Genomic DNA, 22400 nt, shown 5'->3' on the forward strand with positions numbered 1-22400 from the left:
GCTGAAGTGAACACATTCTTAATTGCATATCTATGTATATTGTGCGTGAAATGCTTAACTCCTTAGCGACCAGCCTATTTTAGGCCTTAATTACCAAGCAATTTTTTTTTTGTTTTACCATTTAAAGAGTTATAACTTTTTGATTTTTCCGCTGACATAGCTGTATGATTACTTGTTTCTTGCGAGAGAAGTTGCATTTTTTTTATAACATCATTTTGGGTTACATATAATTTATGGATTAACTTTTATTAACTTTTTTGTGGAGTAATGGAAAAGACAGGAATTTTGCCAATCTGTTTTGTGTCTTAAATTTAAGTTTACCGTGTGGTATAAATTACTTTATTCAGCACATCGTTATGATTAACACGATACCAAATTAATCTAGTTCTTTTTTATGTTTCACTATGCACAATAAAAACACTTTTTCAAAAATGATTTGTTTTTGTGTCACCATCACTTTTTTATTTTTCGGCCGATGTAGATGTATGAGGGTTTATTTTTTGTGGGGACTACATGAAGTTGTTATTGGCACCATTTAATGTACCATAAAACTTTGGGGTACATATGACTTCGATCGATTTTTATTGCATTTTTTGGAAGGCAGGATGAACAGAAAACAGCAATTCTGACAATATTTTTATTTTATTTTTTATGGCGTTCACCATGCGGGTAAAATTACATAGCAGTTTTATAGTTCGGGTCATTACGGACAGGGTGATACCAATTATGTGTAGCTTTTACTTTTTTCATAATAAAGAATTTTGTAGGGAAAAAAAGTGGGTTTTTCATGGATATTTACTTGTTTTTTTTTAATTTATTATAAACTTTATTAAACTATGTTTTCCTTTTTTTTTTTTTGTCCCACTGGGGGGACTTTACTATGCAATATTTTAAATGCTTTTATAGTGCACTGCAATACTTCTGTATTGCAGTGTATTATGCCTGTCAGTGTACGCTGAGTTCACACGCGGCGGATACGCTGCTTAAAACACGCAGCTCATCTGCCCTGTGTGCAGCAGGGAATTCCAGGCGAAAAACCACAGTATTTACGCAACGAGTGAACTGACCCTAAAACGAACAAGAATCTATTATTAGGCATTCACTTAAAGCAGACTTGAGGGCCTTTGTTAGGCCCCAGCTGCCGTAAAAACCATCATTCACTATGTGATCATGTCATGGGTGTGCTGAAAGGGTAGGGTGAGAGACGGTGATTGGATGTTGATGTGATGATTGACCGCAGCATCTACGGGGTTAAATGGACTTGAATAATGCTAATTTCGATCCCACCTGCTAGAACAGGTGCTCCGCTGTCTAGAAGGTGGTGCTGTGGCAGAAGTACCCTTAAAGGACTAAGATGACACTGTACCTCATGGTGCGGGGGCTGAAGTATGGAGCGGGCTCACGGGCTGAGGGTGTCAGCTGTGTATTACAGTTGACACCTTGCACTAATTGCCAGGTACAGAGAACTCTCGGATCCTGGCCACTTAACCACTTAGGTCAATAGCGACCATCTGACGATCGCTGGCTCAAATCCCCTAGGGGAACTAATAAAAGAATGTTAAAAATAGTATACAAAAAATTAAAAAAATTGATATTGCCGCGTCCATAAAGGTCCGAACTATTACACTTTTACATTATTTAACTTGCACGGTAAACGCCGTAAATAAATAAAAATGTAAAAAAAAAAAAAAAACATAAAATAACAAACACTCTCAAATTTTATTTTTTCTAAAACGTGCTCAAAAAGTCATATGTACCGAAAAATTGTATATAAAAAAACAAAAAACACCTGCCCCGTAAAAAACTAAGCCATCACACTGCCGACGACAGAAAAATAAAGTTATTGCTCTCAGAATATGGCAACACCTATTTTTTTTTTTCTTTTTAACAAATAGTTTTTCTTTGTAAAAGTACTTTATCTTTAAAAAAAACAACATACATTTGGTATTGCCGTAATCGTATTGACCAATAGAATAAAGTTAAGTTGGCGTTTTTACTGAACTGTGAAAGAACTAAAAAACAAAAAAACTCAAAAACAATGGAGGAATCAATTTTTTCCAATCCCACCCCACAAATAATTTTTTCCCGTTTCCCTGTACATTATATGGTACTTTAAATAGTGTCAATAGAAACAACAACTAATTTTGCAAAAAAATAAGTCTTAACTCTATTGACAGAGAAATAATAAAATAAAAAAAGTTATGGCTCTTGGAAGCTGAGCCCGCACCATCGCCAGCGGGTGTCAGATGTATACAGCTGACACCCTGCAGCATGGCCAGGACCGGAGCTAGCCTCCGATCCTGCCGATTAACCCCTAAAATGCAGTGCTCATAAGCGAGCACTGCATCTATGGGGTTTAAAAGCAGATCGGAACCCAGCGGTGTACTCACAGGGTTCCGATAGCTGCTTTGGCAGACTGGAGGCCTAACAATGGCTGTCTGTCTGCCAAGTACGGAAACCTGTTAGGTCCCGCTCGGATGCGGGGCCTAAAAGGGCTTCCGTCCTCAGAAACAAGATGGCACAGGCTTAGATGCTGAGTGCTATGGAATCACCAGTTGAGCAATTCCCAGGTTGTAAGTTTATGGAATTGCTAGGTGAGCGATTCCCCAAAGGCTGCTGGAGACTGTCAGGAATGAGCGTGTAAATAAATCTGCAACCCCAAATCCATCACAACTCTAAACAACAGAGTCTAAGGCTACTCTATGGTTTTCGCCAGAGCCCACCGCAAGGCAGGATGGATTTTGCTGCATACAACCCAGGTTGCTTTAATAGAGTTCTGGATTGGATAAGAGGTGCAATGCAGGCAGTACCAGAGCAGATAACAAGACAGCCAGAGGGTAAACAGAAAGTCCAAATCACAAAACCAGAGGATATCAGAAAGTGCAGAGGTCAACACTAGCCGGGCATAGAAAGTCCAAATCAGTAAGCAGAGGGTAATCCAGTTCCAAAAAGTGCAAATACTCAAAAGGAACAGGGTATAGTCAGAAGCTTGATCAAACACATGGAAACAAGGAAAAATAACAAGCAAAGAAATCAGAACCAATCCACCCTTCTATCAATCTGATAGGAAGAAGGACAGAGAAGTGGGATATGCTCAACAACGAAAACCACAACTGCCCCGAAGCTAGAATAGTAGTCATGGTAATCTTAAAGGTACGGATATTTCCTAACACTGTGCCTGCGACATCAGCCACCAGTCAGCTGTTACAGCTGAAACCCTGCTGTAACAGCAGGGAGCGGAGCTAGCTCCAATCCCTGCCATTAACCCCTTAGATGCCTCGATTAAAAGCGATCGCAGCATCTTAGAGGTTTGCAGCTGATCGGCATCGCTGCGATCAGTGCGACACTGGCCAGACATCTATGAATTATTTATTTAACGCACTATTATGCTCTCTTATTATGCCCAGCTTACATATGCCCCCCGCGTTATAAACTGAAATAACAAAACCCCAAAATCTGAGCTTCAAAAGCCAAATGGTGCTCCCTTACTTCTGAGCCCTACAGCGTGCCCAAAGAGCAGTTTACATCCACATATATGGCATCACCATACCCAGGAGAACCCACTTAACATTTTATGTCTTTGTCTTCAATGGCACAAACTAGGTACAGCATATTGTGCACTACAATGGCATATCAGTGGAAAATTGCAATTTTTACTTTGCACCATCCGCTACGCATTCATTTCTAATGAAAAAGCACGTGGGGTCAAAATGCTCACAACACCGCTTAATATGCCCTATGGGGTGTAGTTTCCAAAACAGGGGTAACTACTTGGGGGTTTGTTTTACTATTTGACCTCAGAGCCCTGCAATTGTGGGCCAATGCTGTGAAAATCACCAAAATAGGCCTGAAATGCGTGCTCTTCAATTCTAAGCCCTGTCATTTGTCCAGGCAAATGATAAATACCTTGAGGGGTGTAGTTTCTAAAATGGGGTCACTTCTTGGGGGCTTCCACTGTACTCTGGTACCTCAGGGTTTTGCAAATACAGCATAGCGCCCAAAAATAAAATCAGCAAGATCTGCATGCCAAATGGCGCTCCTGCCTTTCTGAGCCCTGCCATGTGTCCAAACCGCAATTGACGACCACATGTGGGGTATTGCCGTACTCGGGAGAAATTGCATTACAAATGTTTGGGTGCTTAGTCTCCTTTATGCCTTGTGGAAATGAAAAAATGCAACATTTTAGTGTAAAAAATGTTGATATTCATTTTTGCTGCCTAATTCCACTAAATTCAGCAAAAAACCTGTGGGGTCTAAATGTTCACTATACCGCTCAATAAATTCCTTGAGGGCTTTAGTTTCCCAAATGGGGGCACTTTTGGGGGGTTTCCATGGTTTTGGTCCCTCAGGCACTTTGCAAATTCGACATGACACTCAAAAACTATTCCAGCAAAACTTGAGCTTCAAAAGCCAAATGGCGCTCCTTCCCTCCTGAGCCCTGCCGTGTGTCCAAACAGCAGTTTATTACCACATATGGGGTATTGCTGTAATCGAAAGAAATTACTTTTCAAATGTTGGGGTGAATTTTCTCCTTTATTCCATGTAAAAATATGAATATTTCCACGTTTTAATCAGAACAAATATAATTTTCAATTTCACGGCATAATTACACTAAATACTTAAAAAAAAACAAAAAACTGTGGAATCAAAATGCTCACTATACCCCTCAATAAATTTATTCTGGGGTATAGTTACCCAAATGGAGTCACTTTTGGGGGGTTTCCACTGATTTGGTCCCTCAGAGGCTTTGCAAATGTGACATGGCACCGCAAACCATTCCAGCAAAATTTGAGCTCCAAATGCCAAATAACACTCCTTCCCTTCTAAGCCTTGCCGTGGGTATGAACAGCAATTTATGTCCACGTATGGAAAATTGCCGTGCTCAGGAGAAATTGCTTTACAAATATTGGGGTGCTTTTTCTCCTTTAGCCCTTGTGAAAATGAAAAAAATCTAAGCTAAAACTACATTTTATGGGAAAAAAAATTAGATTTTCATTTTCATGGCCTACTTCCAATTAATTCTGCAAAAAAACTGTGGGGTCAAAATGCTCACTATACCCCTAGATAAAATTCCATAAGGGGTGTAGTTTCTAAAATGGGGTCACTTTGGGGGGTTTCCACTGTTTTTGTCGCTCAGGGGCTTTGCACATGCAACATGGCACCAAAAACCATTCCAGCAAAATTTAGGCTCCAAAAGCCAAAAGGCGCTCCTTCTCTTCTGAGGGCTACCGTGTGTTCAAACATAAGTTTATGACCACAAATTGGGTATTTCCATAATCGGGAAATTGTTTTAGAAATGTTGGGGTGTTTTTTCTCCTTTATTCCTTGTAAAAATGAAAACATTGTATGTTTTATAGGGAAAAATGTAGATTTTCATTTGTATGGCTTAATTCAAAGAAATTTAGCATATAAACTGTAGGATCAAGATGTTTACTATACCACTAAATTATTTCCTTGGGGTGTAGTTTAAAAAATTGTGTATTTTTTCTATGTTTTGGCACCACCATACCTTCTCAAACCGGATATGGTGCCTAAAATATTTTCTAATATAAAGGAGGCTTGAAAACCCACTAGGTGCTTCTTTGCTTTTGAGGCCTGTGTTTCAGTCCATTAGCGCACTAGGGCCACATGTGGGATATTTATAAAATCTGCATAATCTGAGCAATAAATATAGAGTTGCGTTTCTGTGGTAAAACCTTCTGTGTTACAGGAAAAAATGTACTACAAATGAATTTCGGCAAAAAAGATCCACTTTGCTGTGAAACACCTAAAGGGTTAAGACACTTTCCGAATGCTGTTTTGAATACTTTGAGGGATGCAATTTTTAAAATGGGGTGATTTATGGGGACTCTCTAATATATAAGGCCCTCAAAGCCACTTCAGAACTGAACTGGTCCCTGAAAAAATAGCCTTTTGAAATTTTCTTAAATGTGAGAAATTGCTGCTAAAGCCTTGTAACGTCCCAGAAAATAAAAGGACGTTCAAAAAATGATTCAAACATAAAGTAGACATGTGGAAAATGTTAACTAGTAACTATTTTGTGTGGTATTATTATCTGTTTTACAAGCAGATACATTTAAATTTAGAAAAATGCTAATTTTTGCAAAGTACAATATGTCACGAGAAAACATACTCAGAATCGCTTGGATAAGTAAAAGCATTCCAAAGTCATTACCACATAAAGTGACACGTCATATTTGAAAAAAATAGGCTGTGTCGACAAGACAACATCCGGCATGATATTTCCCAGCCCCCTACTAACATTAATCCCCAGTCCCTCTCCCCGGCTGTCACTAGTCACGTGACTAAAATATTTAACTCCTCTCTCTCTTCTGGAATCTTTCACTCCTCTTTTAAACATACCGTTATAAACCCATTACTGAAAAAGAAAAAACTCTTGACCCATCCAGTGCTGCTAACTACCGACCAGTCTCTAATCTTCCCCTCCGCTCCACACTCCTGGAACTCTTGGTCTACTCTCGCCTTATCCGCTATCTCTCTAACTCAATTCTTGACCCCTTACAATCTGGTTTCCGCACTCTACACTCCACAGAAATTGCCCTTACTAAAGTCTCAAACGATCTCTTGGCGGCTAAATCTAACGGAAAATACTCTCTACGGATTCTTCTGGATCTCTCTGCAGCCTTTGACAATGTAGACCACCAACTCCTACTTAATATGCTTCACTCTATTGGCCTTAAAGACACAGCTCTCTCTTGGTTTTCTTCCTATCTCTCCGACTGCTTCTTCAATGTGTCATTTGCTTCTCCTCTTCCCCTTGCTATCGGATTTCCTCAGGGATCAGTCCTAGGTCCGTTTCTCTTTTCTCTCTACACAGCTCCTATTGGACAAACCATCAGCAGACTTGGCTTCCAGTACCATCTCTACGCCGACACCCAATTATATGCCTCTTCCCATGACATCACCCCTGCTCTAACACAAAACACCAGTGATTGTCTGTCCGCTGTCTCTAACATCATGTCTTTCTAAAACGGTGCTCCTGTTTTCACCTTCTACTAACCTACCTAAACCTGATGTCTCCATCTCAGTTTGTGGCACTTCCATTACTCCGAGGCAGCACGTCCGCTGTCTTGGGTTTATTTTTTGACTCAGATCTTTCCTTCACACATTCACTCACTTTCACGCTCCTGTTAATTTCACCTCAAAAACATCTCCAGAATCTGCCCTTTTCTTACTGTGGAAACATCCAAAACTCTCATTGTTGCTCTGATTCACTTTCGTCTTGACTACTGTAACTCAATGCTAATCGGTCTTCCACTCACTAAATTCACCCCTCTCCAATCTATCCTGAATGCAGCAGCCAGGCTCATCTTTCCGACCAACCGCAACACCTATGCCTTTACCTTGTGCCAGTCACTGCACTGGTTGCCTATACCCTTCAGAATTAAATTCAAACTTATTACTCTCACCCACAAAGCTCTCCACAGTGCTGCACCTCCTTACATCTCCTCCCTCATCTGTCTACCACCCTATCCACGCTCTACGTTCTGCCAACAACCTTAGATTAACATCTTCCATAATACGAACCTCCCACTCCAAGATATTTCTCGTGCTGCACCAGTCCTCTGGAATGCGCTACCCCAAAAAATCTAATTACTCAACAGCCACAATTTTCAACCTGCCCTGAAAACACATCTTTTTAGACAGGCCTATAAAATTCCCTAATCTGACTCCTTTCCCTGGCCCCCCTTTTACATTAGTCATGAGAACTTGACCCCTTCATTCAGCAGTATCCCCCACACCCCTTGCACCCTAATACACTTCATGGCTGTCATACTGGCTGGTAACCGGCTCATACAGCTTTATGTGTACTACTCATATGTATAAAAGATGGCTGGACCATTGTACTTAACAAGCATATATTCAAATTTTGTGTCTCCCTTATTTCCTCATGGATTGTAAGCTCTTTTGAGCAGGATCCTCACTCCCCTTGTTTGAATTGCAAATTAATTTTGTCAATATTTAGTGTCTGATATTGTCCGTACATGTTCCCTCTGAATTGTAAAGTGCTGCGGAATATGTTGGCGCTATATAAATAAATATTATTATTATTATTATCTCCTCTGGAAATTAACTTTTTTTTTCTCCAGACGGAGAGAGTGCTCTCTTTTCTTTTGAGGGGATTTTACATGTAACAGCCATTCACTATATTTCTGGCAAGAGCCATTGATATACCTAAACAGGTTTATCATGTCCCCCACTTAGACATCTATTCTAAAGACTAAATAAATGTAATTATTTCCTCATAACTAAGATTCTCGATACCGGTTACCAGTTTTGTGGCTCTTCGTACTTTTTTCAACTCAAGGACGTCCTTTCTATCAACAGGTGCCAAGAACTGAACTGCATTTTACAGATAAGGCCACATTATATGTACAGTATATATATAAAGCAGTAATATGTTCCTGTCCCGCAAGTCCATGCCTCTTTTAATACACAACAGGTTACTGCTGGCCTTAGAAGCAGCTGAGATAATAACAGCATGCAATGGTCTATGATCCAAAACTACACCCAGATCAACAGATAACAGTGGCATCCATCAGCCATAGACTATAATGTCATAAGTTAAACGGATACATCATAAATATGTTAAGCGGATAATATTATAGCCTATGGGTAACGAATTTCACTGTTAGGCATCCATAAGAGACAAGAGACTTTGATCAGCTCATTCCAGCAAAACGAAACAAAACGTGTATACAGGGGCCAGAACGCCTGTGACTGCAGAACAATACAGTACACAAGAAAAATGGCGACAGCACACTGCGAACACCAATGGTACCTAAGCACTATCAATAAATAAATATGCATTACTGCTGAATCTACTTACAATAGTGGAGGTTCTTAGCGCACATTTTGATCAAATTGTGTGAGTCCACCTGCCACGACAAGGCGTCCTCTATAGGTGGGTCCCTACGCTGCACATACACCCAGAACTGGGACTAAGCCTACATATATACATGTGCAAGTACGCCTGTGACTGGTCACAGTTGGGAGATATGCTGCTGACATGATGATAATGCGTGGGGACGACCGTTCATAGTAACAACCGCTCGTCTCCATAAATAGTTGTCTCCTTGATCAGTATTCACTTACACGGCCCATTTTGGGTCGTGTAAGAGAACCCTTACTTAGGCTGACCAATTTTGCCTCACCAGGAAAAAAAAACTAATTCCAGATCTCTCAGATCAGATAATTTCCCTGAATCAATCATTTTTCTTACATGATTAATTCAAACTTTAAAGGCCCTTTTACACAAGCCAATAATTGAGCAAATCAGTGTTCATATGATGCTTATTCCCGATCATTACTCTGTGTAAACAAATTAACAATCAGCCTATGAAAGAGCAAACAATCGTTCATCAGCTGCCACACTGAAAAAATTGTTGAGGAGTGGTTTGATGAATAGGCCAAAGAGTTCAAGGAATCAAATTAGCCTCCAAATTCCCAGGATCTCAATCCGAGCAACTGTGGGATGTGCTGGAAAAACAAGTAAGTTCTTTGGAGGCCCCACATCGCACCTTTCAGTACTTAAAGAGGCTCTGTCACCAGATTATCAAATCCCTATCTCCTATTGAATGTGATCGGCGCTGCAATGTAGATAACAGCAAAGTTTTTTGTTTTTTTTAAAAACAATCATTTTTGCCCAAGTTATGAGCAATTTTATATTTATGCAAATGAGCTTTTCAATGGACAACTGGGCGTGTTTTCTCGTTTTACCAACTGGGCGTGTATTGTGTTTTTACCAACTGGGCGTTGTGAATAGAAGTGTATGACGCTGACAAATCAGCATCATACACTTCTCATCGTTCCCACCCAGCTTCTTTCACTGCAGACACACAGCGTGACGTCACCCACAGGTCCTTCAACCTTGGCGTCGGACAAAGAAGATACATCGGCTCCAGTCGTCCAAAAGATTAATATGCTCGTCTCTAGGGAGTTTGCTATGCTTACCTGCACATGGTGATGCTGCTGCAGATTCAACTCTACCCTCTGACGCCTGGAGCCGATGTGTCTTCTCTCTTCCGACTCCAAAGTTGAAGATCGTAAGAGAGACTTATCACGCCGGCAAATCGCTACGTACCTAGGCCGAGATGTCAGCATTGTTCAAAGTTGCGTGTCCCGGAGGTTGGAAGAACAACAAACAGGAATGACAGCAAGAGGTGAGCGGAGACAAACTACTGCACGGACGGATCCCCTGATTGAAAGAATGGCGCGTAATAATCCATTCTATACTGCAAGTGAAATTGGACATCACATCCCAATACTAGGGAGGCAACCAGTGTCGAGATAAACCATCAAAAGGCGTTTGAACGTCATTGGTCTACGAGCCAGACGTCCAGCTTCAGGTGTTCCACTGACCACACGCCACACTCTGAAAGGCTATCAAGGTGAACAGCAAGACGGCAATGGAGGTCTATCCTCTTCAGCGTTGAGTACCACTTTTTTCACGGACGCAATGATAGCCGGAAATTGGTTTGTAGACCACGTGGGCAACGCCATGAAGAGGCCTTCACAAGGGAACATCACAATGGTCTTACTCATGGAATTATGATGTGGGACGGACCCCTCTAGTCTTCATTTCAGGTACACTAACATCTCAGCGTTACATTGATTTGGAACCAGTGGTACAGATATTTCTCCAATGTGTCCCAGAAGCTGTTTTTCAACAGGATAACACCAGGCCTGAACGTGCTACCATGGCCTTCAGCGTCTCCGGACTTGTCTCCCATCGAGCACATCTGGGACGTCATTGGTCGGCAATTGCAAAGGGAGCTGCCAGCAGCCAATCTTGATGATTTGCCTATCGAAGTGCATTCAGTGTGGCATAACATTCCTCAGACAACCCTTAATAACCTCATTGATAGCATGTCAAGGCGTGTAATTGCATGTATTTCTGTGCATGGCGCTCCTACTCTATACTGAATAAATAAAAAAGTTTGGAATATTTTGTTTCCATTTTTTTTTATCATTGGCATATCAGTAACATGTCTACAGATACTGTGATTTCCACAGTTCCAAAACTTTCCTTCTTGGTGTTGCAATTTCAATGTTGAGGAGTGTAGGTAATCTAATAAAAGTTAAATTGCTGATCATTAGTGAAAGACAAAAAAAAAAGTTTAAAAAGCAAAAAAAAAATGCTATCGCTATAATCGTAATTACTCGTATACTAAAGTCAACATGTTAGTTCGTTTTGCCATATGGTGAATAGTGGAATTGCTTTTATTTTATTTTTTTTGCATTTCCACTCACATGTCAAAAAAATGTGTTAATTTCTTGTGTCATTAAGACCAAAATTGTCTGTGTCCTCAAGGGGTGAATGAATGAATGAATGAATGAATGATACTAATATTTTAGTGTATTTTTGTTTCTTACTGAGAAGTGTATACTTCTGTTAAAAAAAAATCACTTTACCCTCACCTGAAAAAGAGTCGAAATGAACGCATCTGGCCCAAATCTACTCGGAAAACGCCACACGTCTGCTCAAGAGCCAAGAGCTTTTGCTGCTCCTCCCATTTAGCAGGACTTCCACGGACATTCATGTCTGAATACTGGGAGATGGTATCTAGGCTAGATGCATAGCAAGCCATGTTACTGTCAGCCTCTTGTCTGACCAGAGGACACAAAACAAAGACGTTAATACTTTTTGTTACAAGATTACCAAATATTAGCAATAGTAATTACATATTAATATTGAACTTAAAATATATAGTATATTAATAGTAAAAGAGAGAAATAACGGTAATTCAAATGAGGGAAAATCCTGTGGCTGCCTATTTCAAATCACTTTAGCAGTCCGTGCCAGTGGTCTTTTTTTTAAAGATGCTGCCTCATGGATAATATTTTACCGTAAATACCGTGGTAAATAAAACCAAAATTTTGAATTCTCAAAATTTTGAATTCGTAGCCACTCAAGCAGATTTTACAAAGTTTACAAGACCTAAAATTCTGAAAGTGGTTATTTTAAAAAGTAGCTCTAGGCAATGCAGTAACATCTATTTTGAATTTTGTTTTCATTTATGTAAAAATTTTCATGAAAACATCTATTTTATATGAAAAGTAATGGTAAACCATACTGATTCCCATGTCATTATAACATATACAAACATCTATACCGGAGCATAAATAGGGAGTATTTTCTAGCCATATTTATTGGAAAAACCATTGACCGTAATATTATATATCAGTAATATTAGCTTACCCGGGTTCATTCTCCAAAAACACAGAACAATTATTTTCTTCAAGAGCTTCACATATAGGGGACATACAAAAGGGGGAAGAGAATGCGTCAGAATCAGAATCCAGAGTGCTGTCTTTGCTAACTTCATCAGATGATATATCCAAAGACCTGTCATCCTCCCCTTGCTCTACAATATCCGCTGCTCCATCTGCAGAGCCATCAACGGTATACTGCTCCGTAATGGAGTCAACTGTGCTTTGACTTGGAGTATCCCCAGTTTTCTCCTTGATAAAAACAGAAGATTTTTTAAAAGTAGAGGATGTAGAATTAGCAATGTGCCGATTTCTTTTATGATGAGTTTTACGAACAGGGGAGCTTTCGGGGGTAATATAGCGCAAGGCCTCCTCATCCTGGCGCTGGATGCGTGAGTTAGGGACCCAGGCCAGTATTAGTGTAGTACCCATAGACTCATCTTTCTCCATGTAGACACACAAATATCCTGAAAAATACAAAATAATTACCAAGTAATTAGTATCAATAAAATTAAAGGGGTTGTCCTGCGAAAATAAAACCAAATTTATTATTTTTCATTTCTGAAATGAAAAAAATTTGTAACATACTTTTTTTTCTTCCAAACGTGCACGGATTGTAGGACTGTCCCGTCGCATGAAGCCGGGAAGTTTGGAGCGGCCGTTCTTGTGGTGACGACCCGAAGCAGGCTCCAGGGGAAGGAGCTCCCACCCTCCTCTCTGTGTGTCGATGACGGGGCTGGCTGCCTGGCTCAATTCTTTAGCTAAGCCAGCCCCTTTCTCTATTTCTGAATGAGTTGTGATGGAGGAGGCGGCTGGTTTAGCTGGTGAATTGTGCCAGGCAGCCAGCCCCTTCATCGACACACAGAGAGGAAGGGTGGGGGGGGGGGATCTCCTTCCCCCCCGTTGCCTGTGTTGACGCGTCACCACAATAACAGCTGCTCCGAACTTCCAGGTCCACGTGACGGGGACTGAAAACCCGCGATCCGTGCAGGTTTGGAAAATGATTCATTACAAAAAAAGAAAAATAATAAAAAAATATTATTTTCGTCGGACAGTCCATGTAAATCTTAGTTTTAGAATTATAAACATATAGGGAGGAATTTATAAACTTTTCCACGCCAGTTTTCTTGCGTAGAAAAATCGTAATTGTCCGCCTCTTAATTAATTAGGAGCATTTTACTCCAGAGCCCTATATATGCAGACTGGCATATGAAACGCCAGTCTTAATAAATTCCCAGTATAGCGTTATAATCCTCACCATAAATTGGAGATAATGGGGTGTGTTTATCAATATCATCAAAAAGAGCTCGAATTGAAAACTCACTAGAAATGTTAGACACTTTTCTCTTCAGTATTTTGTACCGGAAATGGTTCCGAACCTTAATAAATGTGGTGCATTTTACAAGTCCTCCGAACATTTCCCCGTTTTCTAGAAATTTTTCAAAACTGTTGAGGTAGGTGTAAAATGTGTCGAAGGCCTAATTCACAAGAATATATTTTCGGTCCATGACCTTGTTTCGCAAAAGGATAGCACACTGACCCACACTATTCAATGGCCCAACACTCACAAACATTTTATCACAAGGACTACGTGGAAAAAGTCACAGCATGCACCATCGGAGTCCGATTTGCAGAGGAGACTCGCTCATTGAATGGGAATGCCAAGCAAACGGACAGCATACGTAGGCATCCATATTTCACAGATCTGGTGCTAAGTGATGTTTTCTTACAACAGGAAGTACTGCCTGTCCCTTTGCAGCTTTTTGTGGAAGTAAAATATGGATGACATATGGAAGTCAAACACGGACCTCATACGGACATGATACAGGCTCCATACGGATGAAATAATGTTAGTTATTTCAGGAAGCTAAACGGACGATTTCTATATGGTCGTGTGAATTAGGCCTAGAAAACATGATAAGCCTGGCACAATTTGTGACAGAATTCTAGCACATTTTGCTTAATAAACATCCCAAACGGTGCAAAGGCCTGATACGCAATCTTATCCACATGAAAAGTATGATGAGGACTTGTCAAGTGTGAAATGTCACTCACCTGGATGGTGGGATGCAATATTCTGAAGCAGCTCTGGGGGGTGAACACACACATTGTTTTTAGAGAAAATGATCTCTCCATCCCGTATTGAAGAGTTTTCTCCCCCAGAGCCTAAGGTCAGGAAGTCGGAGGCCTTGGATGAAGCACGCCGAAGAAGCTTTCCCAAAGACATGGCATCAATTCCATCATCGGCTGAGCTATAAACTTCCTGAAAAGTAAGACACTCTTTAGTACAACACATGGCATAAAGTGATAGTTTGCAGCATATGTTCACCTTATCAGATTAGACCAAAAATAAATAAATATATGTAAAAGCATTTTGTTTTATTCAGCATCCCCAAAATCAAAATCTGCAGTGGATGCACACACGGCAGATTTTGTTGCAGAAATTGCTGCAACTAAAATTCAGTCCCATTTATCCAAATGGGGTTGTTTCTGCAGCAAGTACAGGTTTTTCTTCAAGTTCCATTCACATGCCACGTACATGTACGTGGTAGCCGTTAACTATAGAGCGGGAGTCACACGTTGGGCGTGCTCCATACTTAGCGGGTGTCGGCATGTGATACTCACTGTAATTGATGGAATCAAGAATCACTTTGATTCCGCCCGTTTAACCCATTTTAACCCCTTAGATGCCGTGGCAATAGTGATTGCGGCATCTAAGGCATTCGAAAAAAGGGAGCGGCCCCCTCCGACAGCCCATATGCCGACCCGCTACGCGATTGCGTGAGCCGATGATTGTCATGGCAGCCTGGGGACCTAATGAAGGCCCCCAGGTCTGCCATCTTTGCGCTACCATTAAGCCCTGCCAGACTTTGTGTTTTTTAAAGTTATTTCTGCCTGCAAAAATCTGTGCGTTTAGCAAATACACCAGGAAAGCTCCCGACATATATACGTTAAACATATCCGTAGGCCACCATTCACCAGACTGAGACCAAAAGAGTGTTTTTTACAATTGTAGCCTATAAGCGACATATGCCCTGGTATAGCTATACAGTGGCATATGTCAAAAGTATGGAGTGTGCATGGGCCTAAATAAAGGGCCTGAATAAAGTAAAACATTCAATCTTTACTATCCATTACTGTGCTGCTCTTCTTTACAATTTACAATGCACAAAAGCTCAATGTGGGAAAACCGTATATCCGTAATGGTATTATCCCCCCCCCCCCTCGTGATCACGGGGTGCCGATGTGTTGCCATAGCAGCTGGGGACCTAGTGGTCTGCCATGTGTGAGAGTAGGTCTGCCATGTATTAGAGCCTATGAGGCAGAGCCTAATGAGCTGCCTGTTAGTATAACACTGACAAGCATAATACACTGCAATACAGAAATATTGCAATGTATTATAGCAGCGATCCAAGGATCACATTTTCAAGACCAAATGTGGGACTAAAGAAAGTAGAAGTGTACAGAAAAATAAACCAAAGTAAAAAAAAAAAATCCCCTTACAAAATATTTTGCTATGAAAAAAATAAAAATATTAAAAAGACTATACATAATAATTGAGATTGTCAAATTGATGATAATCCATACTATAAAAGTGAGGTCCTGTTAGGATCCACTGTCACTGATCCAATCCAAAAGGCTTGGGAAAAAATTGCGCAGCATGCTGTGCTATTTTTTTTCCATTAACACGATGGACGCCATGATGGAAGCCTAACGACCCCACAAAATTTTTTATATAAAAACATTATGTACCCCAAAATGTTGCCATTAAAAACCAGAACTCAACTTACAAGAAAACAAGCCCTTATACAGTTATACGTCAATGGAATAATAAAGAATAGTTATAGCTCTTGGAATGTGGTAATGAGAAACAAAAAGACTCTCTAAAGGAAAACTCAACGGTATTCGAGAGGGTGAAGAGCACCCAGAGTCTGAAAGGGGAGAGATCACACAGGCAGCATCAGTGTAGGGAGAGGAGAGAACCAGTAGCAGGATCGGCAGGGTGGAGAGTGCACACAAACACACACAGTCAGCATCCGTCACGGTGTCAGAACGGGGTAATGAGATCACACAGGCAACATCAGTTTACAGAAAGGAAGTACCCACAGCATAATCTGAAGATAAGGGAGAGAGCTGACACAGGCAGCATCAGTGTCAATTCAGGGGAAATGACATTTACACAGGCAGATTATACACACAGGCAGCAACAGTGTAGTGACCGGATAGACCCCACAGAGAGATCACACACACACACACACACACACACACACACACACACACACACACACACACACACACACACGCACGCAGCATCAGTGTAGTGACAGGATAGAACCCACAGAGAGATCACACGCGCGCACGCACGCACAGCATCAGTGTGAGGGTATGTTCACACAACTTATTTTCGGCCGTTTTTCGGTCCGTAAACGGCCGAAAAATCGGAAGCAGAAACTCCAAACATCTGCCCATTGATTTAAATGGGAACGGCGGCGGTCTGTTCCGATAGGGCGGTTTGTTACGCGCCCGTTTTTCAAAACGCACGCGTAAAAAAACGCCCACGAAAAAGAAGTGCAAGTCACTTCTTGAGCCGTTTTTCATTGACTCTATAGAAAAATAGCTCCAAAAACGGCCGTGAATAACGCGAGTTTGAATAAAAAACGTCATCAAAATCAGGAGCTGTTTTCCCCGTGTGAACATACCCTATTCTAAGTACAAGAGCGCCATCCACAGGAAGATAAAAACTGCTGCGATAAAGATATCCGTATGATGGAACCGGAAGCTGAAGGCCGGGGAACAATTGAGTAGAGAGTGGAGTTGTGGATGTATGTGGGTGGGATTATGATTGAATTTATCCTCTTCTGGTGTGTGCGCACTAAGGGACACCGGATTATTACGATAAAAGGTGCAAAATGTGTTGCAGACCGTTATTTACAGTCGGAGGAGGAGTTTAGGAGAGGGGATAAAGGCAATGAACTTTTGATAACAGCGGCCAGTGAGGGAGAAGTAAAGTTCAATAGGTGAAATTCTGGTGACAGGTTCCCTTTAAGTCTGAACTTTATTTATAGGCCATTTCAAGATAGGATAGTAGCAGAAATTACATATTACACATGCCCACATAAGAAACGTCTGAAACTAGGAGCCGGTTACAAACTGAATATCAGGGGGTCTAAAAAAGAATTTAAGAGTGTAGCATTAAGGTTGGTGCAAAAGGTTTTAAGTCCACTTATGTAAAAATAATATTTTCCATATCAAACGTTTCCATAGCCTTTAAGGCCTAAAATGGGTCATGTCCTTAAAGAGGCTCTGTCACCAGATTATAAGTGCCGTATCTCCTATATAATGTGATCGACACTGTAATGTAGGTGACAGTGGTTTTTATTTAGAAATACGATAAATTTTGACCAAGTTATGAGCAATTTTAGATTTACGCTAATGACTTTCTTAATAGACAACTGGGCGTGTTTTACTTTTTGACCAAGTGGGCGTTGTGGACAGAAGGTGTATGACACTGACCAATTAGTGACCAATCAGCCTCATACACTTCTCTCCATTCATGTACTCAGCACATCTACAGCGAGTCACTATGTGGGAACTGTAGCACTATCTACAGCGGGTACTGTGGCACTGGCACTACCTAATTGAGAACTATGGCACTATCTACAGGGGCATTGCGGCAATATCTACATAGGCACGGTGGTGCTTTTAGGAGGTTGGGACAAAAAAAAAAAAACCCTGACAAATTCATCCGTTTTTTTAATGGCCATGAAAAACAGATGACAAACTGCCGTTTTGTTTTTTTCACATTTTTCGGTATTTGTCTGCTCATAACAAAAATAGAAAAACATGGAATTAAACTAATCTAGAAAATGAAAGCCTCATAAGTCTTGTAAATAAAAAAAAAACAAGTAAAAATAGTTATATTTAAAGCAGTTGCAAAGATATTGTTTACAGAATTAATAATAGGATTAATAATACATCCTCAGAGTGGGTCGCAGTTACCAGTGGGGTTCCACAGGGGTCAGTATTGGGCCCTCTTCTTTTTAATATGTTTATAAACGACCTTGTAGAGGGTTTACAGAGTATAATTTCAGTATTTGCAGATGATACTAAGCTCTGTATATTAATCAACACAGAAAAGGATAATGTAATACTATAGAGGGATTTTGGGAAGCTGGAGGTGTGGGCAGAGATATGACAAATTAAGCTTAATGTAGATAAATGTAAGGTTATGCACATTGGCCGAGGAAACAAATTCTACAATTATACATTAAATGGTAAAACGGCTACTGAAAAAGACTTGTGGATATCGGTAGACAGTAAATTTTACTTTAGCAACCAGTGCCAGAAAGCTGCTGCCAAGGCAAATAAAATCACGAGATGCATCAACATGAGCATACATGACAAAAACATAGCTTTACTTCTATACAAATTTTGAGACTGTTGGTAGGATAGTTGATGCTTTGAGCAAGTTCAAGAAGGACCTTGATGCCTTTCTTGAAAAATATAATATTACAAGTTATGAGTACTAGATTCTGGAGATGGGATGTTGATCCAGGGATTTATTCCGATTGCCATATTTGGAGCCGGGAGGAATTTTTCCCCTAATGAGGTAACTGGAATCTACCTCATGTGGGTTATTGCCTTCCTCTGGAATAACACAGTAAGATTATAGGTTGGACTTGATGGACCTGTGTTTTTTTCAACTACGTGACTATAAAACTACATAGCTGTATAATACGGACATGGGGTCAGCTCCTAAGCCTGCATCACAGCACTGGAAATGTTCGGCTAAATGCACAGACCCATCGACAAGCGGTTAAAACACTTCCAATTGAAAGTGGAGAAGGGATGGAAATCTTCATGAATGAGTCATGCTTGACTCCAAAAAAGTTATTCCACCATTGTCTTTTTTTATTTTAAATTAGTGCTGTTCAACGTGCGGTGCACATAATGTGTTACCTTTATTCCATAGCTCGGTACAATTAAGGCGATACCAAATACATATAGGTTTTGTTTTTTTTAGGTTTTACCACTTTTGCAAAATAAAAAACACTTTTTTTCTTCAAATAATTAGTTTTTTCATCCCCACTTTTCAAGAGCAGTAACGTTTTCATTATTAGACGATGTAGCCAGATGTGGGCTTGTTTGTGTGACGAGATGTCGTTTTTAATAGTTCCATTTTGGGGTACATGGGACTTTTTGATTAACTTTTTACATTTTTTTTTTTGGGAGGGGTGGAAAATAAAAGCAATTCCGCCGTTGTGTTTAGCCAGCGGTTTACATAACGTGTTAACTTTATTGATGTGATTAATACGATCATGGTGAGATCATATATGTATATATTTTGTAAACACTTTTACAAAGTAAAAAAGAAAGAAATTTTTTTTTAAAAATGTATTCATTTGGGACTTCCGGTTCCGGCTCTGGTATGTGAGGCTGTGTGTTACTGAACTCATTCACACCCTGCAACAACTTCGTCTGCTCTGCTGCAACAGCCGACTTTTATCAGGGCTGCTTTTTTGGGATTATTTCTTGAGAGCGTGCTCAACTCTTAGAAGGACTGTTACGTACTACAGAGCCGGCTGAAATCTACATTAGGCTCGTTAGCACAGCGCATCACAGCCTCAGAGACTCCCAAGATGACCCCACACCTCCTACATACCCAGATGACCGCTGCTTTACATCCAATCAGCCCCCCTGACCTAGACAGGTGATCATGCGATACCTGGACTACACGGACAAAGAGGACGTTGTGACAGCTTACAAGAATTGGAAAGACCCATAGCCTACTGTTATTTGCAGATTATTCTATGAAGGTGACAAAAAAAGCGCAGAGCGGTCAGCGGTATTTGTTCCGCCCTTTACAAAAGAAACTATGCATTTTAACTAGTGTATCCAGCGATTTTCAGTGTCCGACAACCAGATGGATCTCTATGGTCTTTTCAGGACCCTACAGAAAACGTGGATTTCTTTGCGGACAGGTCGGTTAAACCGAAGCATCACCATATCCTCCTCAGAGCTAAATTCAGCAGCTTTAGAATGGGATGATCCCCCAGAGGGAGCCATTGATAAAGGACAGACGGAGCCGAAAGAACAGAGACCTCCATTTCTTAAGCCGAACACGGGACCAAAAGGATAGTTGTGGTCTGACTGACAGCACCTGTCTTGTACTTTCTGAACTGCTCAAGGAACTGTGAGGCAACAGGGTGACACTGGCACTGGTTATATTGTCCTTGATAGGGATAACCATCTTGCCTTCAATTCCCGATGGAGATTCCTATTTTTCATTTACTTTTTTATCCTGTGAATGCTAGATTTTTAGATTTGCTGCAATATTCCTTTAATGTCTAGTCTAGCCGCTCGACTTCAGGTCTATGTATAAGGGGTAAGAAAGGGGTACACCTGGTACTGGTATATTGCAACAATTAACATATGGTGTTTACGATACGGTGTTTGACTGCAGGTTATAGTTCTAGTGCTTGAATATTTAAGTTGGTTGTAAGGGTTCCTGTTTGGGAAGAGGTAGCACCTGGGGTTCCCACGCCATATTTAGTCTAATCTTTTCTGAGAGCGAGTGGTGCCCGGGTCCATAGAAAGTCTTTGAGACCATTCTCCATGCCGCACCGAGAGAGCAAATGGAAAGCCCAAGCGAAATGGGATGCCCAGTCTCTGAGAACATATAGTAGAGGTTTAAACACTGATATGTGCCAAAGTATGGCGTGAAAGGTCAGGCAGAATGCATATTTGTGTGGTATTGTAGGTGAGCTTTTGCTGCGGCCTTGCTTTTTGTAGGATTTCCTCTTTTGTGGTGTAAAAGTGAATGTGGTAGATGACATCACTAGGGTGTTGGTTATCAGAGCTAGGAGTCAGAGTGCTTGGTGTGCCTGGTCAATCTAAATATGGGTAGTGGGCAGGTGGTCTAGTAGCCCTTTAAAAATAGAGGATAAGGTGGCAAAAGATCAGCAGACCCAACCAATTTTAATATCGTCTCTGTGTTGCTGGATAGCAAATAATTGACAAGAGTGAATCTGTATAGATTCCTGCAGGGAGGTTAAGGCGGAGGTGTTAGATCCACGAGCTTGATCTAGGGCATCCACCCAGGTCCTCAGTGAAGAAAGTTCCATGCGGAATTGCGCAAATTCCGGTTTACATTCATCCACCGTTAAGCGAAGAAGGAAAATGTCATTCCTGGTAGGAAGAGATTGAATTAACAGGCGGAGATCTGCAAATGTGACCAGTCTGTTGTCATCCATGGCCAGTGAGGCACAGGAAGGTAGCGACCCAGGGGTGCCAAGTATTGGGTTTACTGCAGGGGTGGCATCATAGGGTTGTGGCCTCAAAATCTGCAGTGTACCATCTAGGTTTTAAGAGGGCCTCCTGCAAGCCACCTGCAGCAGCCACCCTTGATGGTCCCATCTGGCCCCCTGGTCTGGTCACCCTCGCTCCACCCACCCACAAAGGTCCGACCCATATCCGGAGTCAAAGAATCCTCAGGACAATGAACAGGCAGCTGGAAGTGAAGGGTGGAGTCCTGTCCCTTTACCCATTGTGTAGAAAGGGATGATGATAAAGACTTTTTTTGCAAATTACTTTTTGTCATATGTCTATGCCGCGGCTCATAAACGCAATACTACATGTTCTGAAATAAAGACACTTTTTTTTGGGGAGGGGGGAATTTTTTAATTTTGTAAAAAACAAAAAAAACATACATTTGACTAGAGACACAATATTGAAGTCTTCTCCGTCTTGACGACAGTGTTCTTCATCAGTGCTAGCCAGGTTGTTGATCACCGAGGCAGGCATATTGCAGGGCACGGCATCTTCAGGACTCATCAAGTAGTTCACAAAGATTTCTCTCACCCGTTTTCCACGGTTGAATGGCCTACCAGAGCCCCATTTGATGTCGGAGTAACCAAAAGCTAGCTGTGTTTCCACTTCTATGTCAGGACTGTTATATTTCGAGACATCGTTGTTGAGAACACAGGATGCAACCTGCAAACAAATCTCATTGAATGGACTAGGCATCACAGCGGGCTGCAAACACTGCCAGATCTCTTGTGCTCCTCACAATCCTGGAGAAAGTGGATTTACGTACCAACCGGGAACTGTAGGTGCAGGGATACATAACTCATGGACAAGAATCCGGAGGAAAAAATAAAATGAGA

At 41.0% G+C, this 22400-nt stretch overlaps 1 protein-coding gene across 2 annotated transcripts in view; it reads right to left on the reverse strand.

Moving 5' to 3' along the window:
* The window catches only part of TBC1D16 (TBC1 domain family member 16), a 75986-nt gene that overhangs the window by 46020 nt on the left and 7566 nt on the right, over positions 1-22400 (reverse strand). The window contains exons 3-5 of one of the 2 annotated variants that reach the window (XM_075846317.1): positions 14290-14497; positions 12224-12701; positions 11443-11592 (exon numbers count right to left, since the gene is read on the reverse strand). In XM_075846317.1, the coding sequence (XP_075702432.1) occupies positions 11443-11592; positions 12224-12701; positions 14290-14461 (800 nt within the window). In that variant the 5' untranslated portion in view covers positions 14462-14497. Of the gene's footprint in view, positions 1-11442; positions 11632-12223; positions 12702-14289; positions 14498-22400 lie in introns of both variants that reach the window. The other variant, XM_075846316.1, reaches the window with a different exon arrangement.

This window comes from Rhinoderma darwinii, chromosome 13, assembly GCF_050947455.1.
Source record: "Rhinoderma darwinii isolate aRhiDar2 chromosome 13, aRhiDar2.hap1, whole genome shotgun sequence".
Lineage (NCBI taxonomy): Eukaryota > Metazoa > Chordata > Amphibia > Anura > Rhinodermatidae > Rhinoderma > Rhinoderma darwinii.